At 43.6% G+C, this 1,889-nt stretch overlaps 1 protein-coding gene across 1 annotated transcript; it reads left to right on the forward strand.

Annotated features, from left to right (window-relative positions):
• The first annotated feature begins 345 nt into the window (after positions 1-345).
• Positions 346-1,584, forward strand: LOC138902636 (uncharacterized). Its single transcript, XM_070190521.1, has one exon. It carries the CDS (start codon positions 346-348, stop codon positions 1,582-1,584), a length of 1,239 nt encoding a protein of 412 aa, XP_070046622.1.
• The last annotated feature ends 305 nt before the right edge of the window (positions 1,585-1,889 follow it).

Genomic DNA, 1,889 nt, shown 5'->3' on the forward strand with positions numbered 1-1,889 from the left:
AAAGCCCAGTCCACGGTAATCTGTGAACCTATTTTCAAACTGTTGAAGAAAGATGCTACCACAAAATGGACAGAAAAGTGCCAGAAAGCTTTCGATAGAATCAAGGAGTATCTCTCAAACCCACCAATGTTGGTTCCCCCTGAACCAGGGAATCCATTGTTGCTCAACTTGTCAGTCTTGGATAATGCCTTCGGCTGTGTATTGGGATATCATGAAAAAACTAGGAGCAAGGAGTAGGCCATATACTACTTAAGCAAGAAGTTCACACCATGCGAGACCAAGTATACTCTAATAGAACGCACTTGTTGTGCCCTGACTTGGATTGCCCAGAAACTAAGGCATTACATGTCGGCATACACCACACATCTGATATCTCGGCTCAACCCGCTCAAGTATATTTTGCAGAAGCTGATGCCTATCAGAAAGCTAGCTAAATGGAAAATTCTCTTCAACGAATTTGATATTGTGTACATAACCCAAAAGGCTATCAAAGGACAAGCTTTAGTCGACCACCTCGCAGAAAATCCGGGTGATGGAGATTACGAGCCACTTACTACATATTTTTCTGATGAAGAAGTGTTATTTGCTGGAGAAGATATTGCAGAATCGTACCCTGGGTGGAGAATATTTCTAGATGGAGCAACAAACTTCAAAGGAGTCGGAATTTGGGCAGTCCTGATTTATGAATCTGGACAACATTATCCAGCATCGGCAAAGATAAGATTCCATTGTACCAATAATATGGCTGAATACGAAGAATGCATCCTTGGGATCAGAATGGCAGTCGACATGAACGTCAAAGAGCTTTTGGTCATAGAAGATTCCGATTCGTTGATACACCAAGTCCAAGGGGAATTGTCCACCAAGAATGTCAAGATACTTCCATACCTGCACTATGTGAAAGAGTTGTGCAAGAAGTTAACAAAGATTGAGTTCAAGCACGTCCCCAGGATTGAGAACGAGTTCGCCAATGCCCTTACAACCCTATCATCTATGATCCAGCATCCAAACAAGAACTACATCGACCCTATTGAGGTGGAGATCAGAGATCAACACGCCTATTGCTTCCATGTAGATGAAGATCCAGATGGGAAACCATGGTATCACGACATTAAGAAATTCCTTTCAACTAGAGAATACCCGGAGGATGCTACTAATGGTCAAAAGCGAGCCCTCAGGAGGATGGCAAACCATGTTTTCCTCAACGGGGAAGTCCTGTACAGGAGGACCCTAGACTTAGGTTTGTTGAGATGTGTAGACGCCGCTGAAGCAACCAGACTATTGGAGGAAATACATGCACGAACATGTAGACCTCACATGAACGGGTTTACATTAGCCAAGAAGATCTTGAGAGCTAGATATATTTGGATGACTATGGAAAGCGACAGTATCTGCTACGTGCAGAAGTTTCACCTATGCCAGATTCACGAGGATTTTATCCGGGTTCCACCAAATGATTCAAACGTAATGGGTTCACCCTGGCTATTCGCCGCTTGGGGCATGGACGTGATTGGACCCATAGAGCCTGCCGCATCAAATGGACATCTCTTTATCTTGGTAGCTATCGACTATTTCACTAAATAGGTCGAAGCATCTACTTACAAGGTTGTCATGAAGAAGGTAGTGGCAGATTTCGTCCGAAACAACATCATCTATAGATTTGGGATACCAGAGTCTATCATATCTAACAATGCCGCTAACCTCAACAGCGACCTCATGAGAGACATCTGGGAGAAGTTCTGAATCATCCACCACAATTCCACAGCCTACGAACCACAAATGAATGGGGCAATCGAGGCAGCCAACAAGAATATCAAGAGAATTCTGCGAAAGATAGTGGGCAATCACAGGTAATGGCTCGAGAAACTACCTTTCACTTTACTGGGTTA

The sequence above is a fragment of the Nicotiana tomentosiformis genome, chromosome 12, assembly GCF_000390325.3.
Source record: "Nicotiana tomentosiformis chromosome 12, ASM39032v3, whole genome shotgun sequence".
NCBI classification, from domain to species: Eukaryota; Viridiplantae; Streptophyta; class Magnoliopsida; order Solanales; family Solanaceae; genus Nicotiana; species Nicotiana tomentosiformis.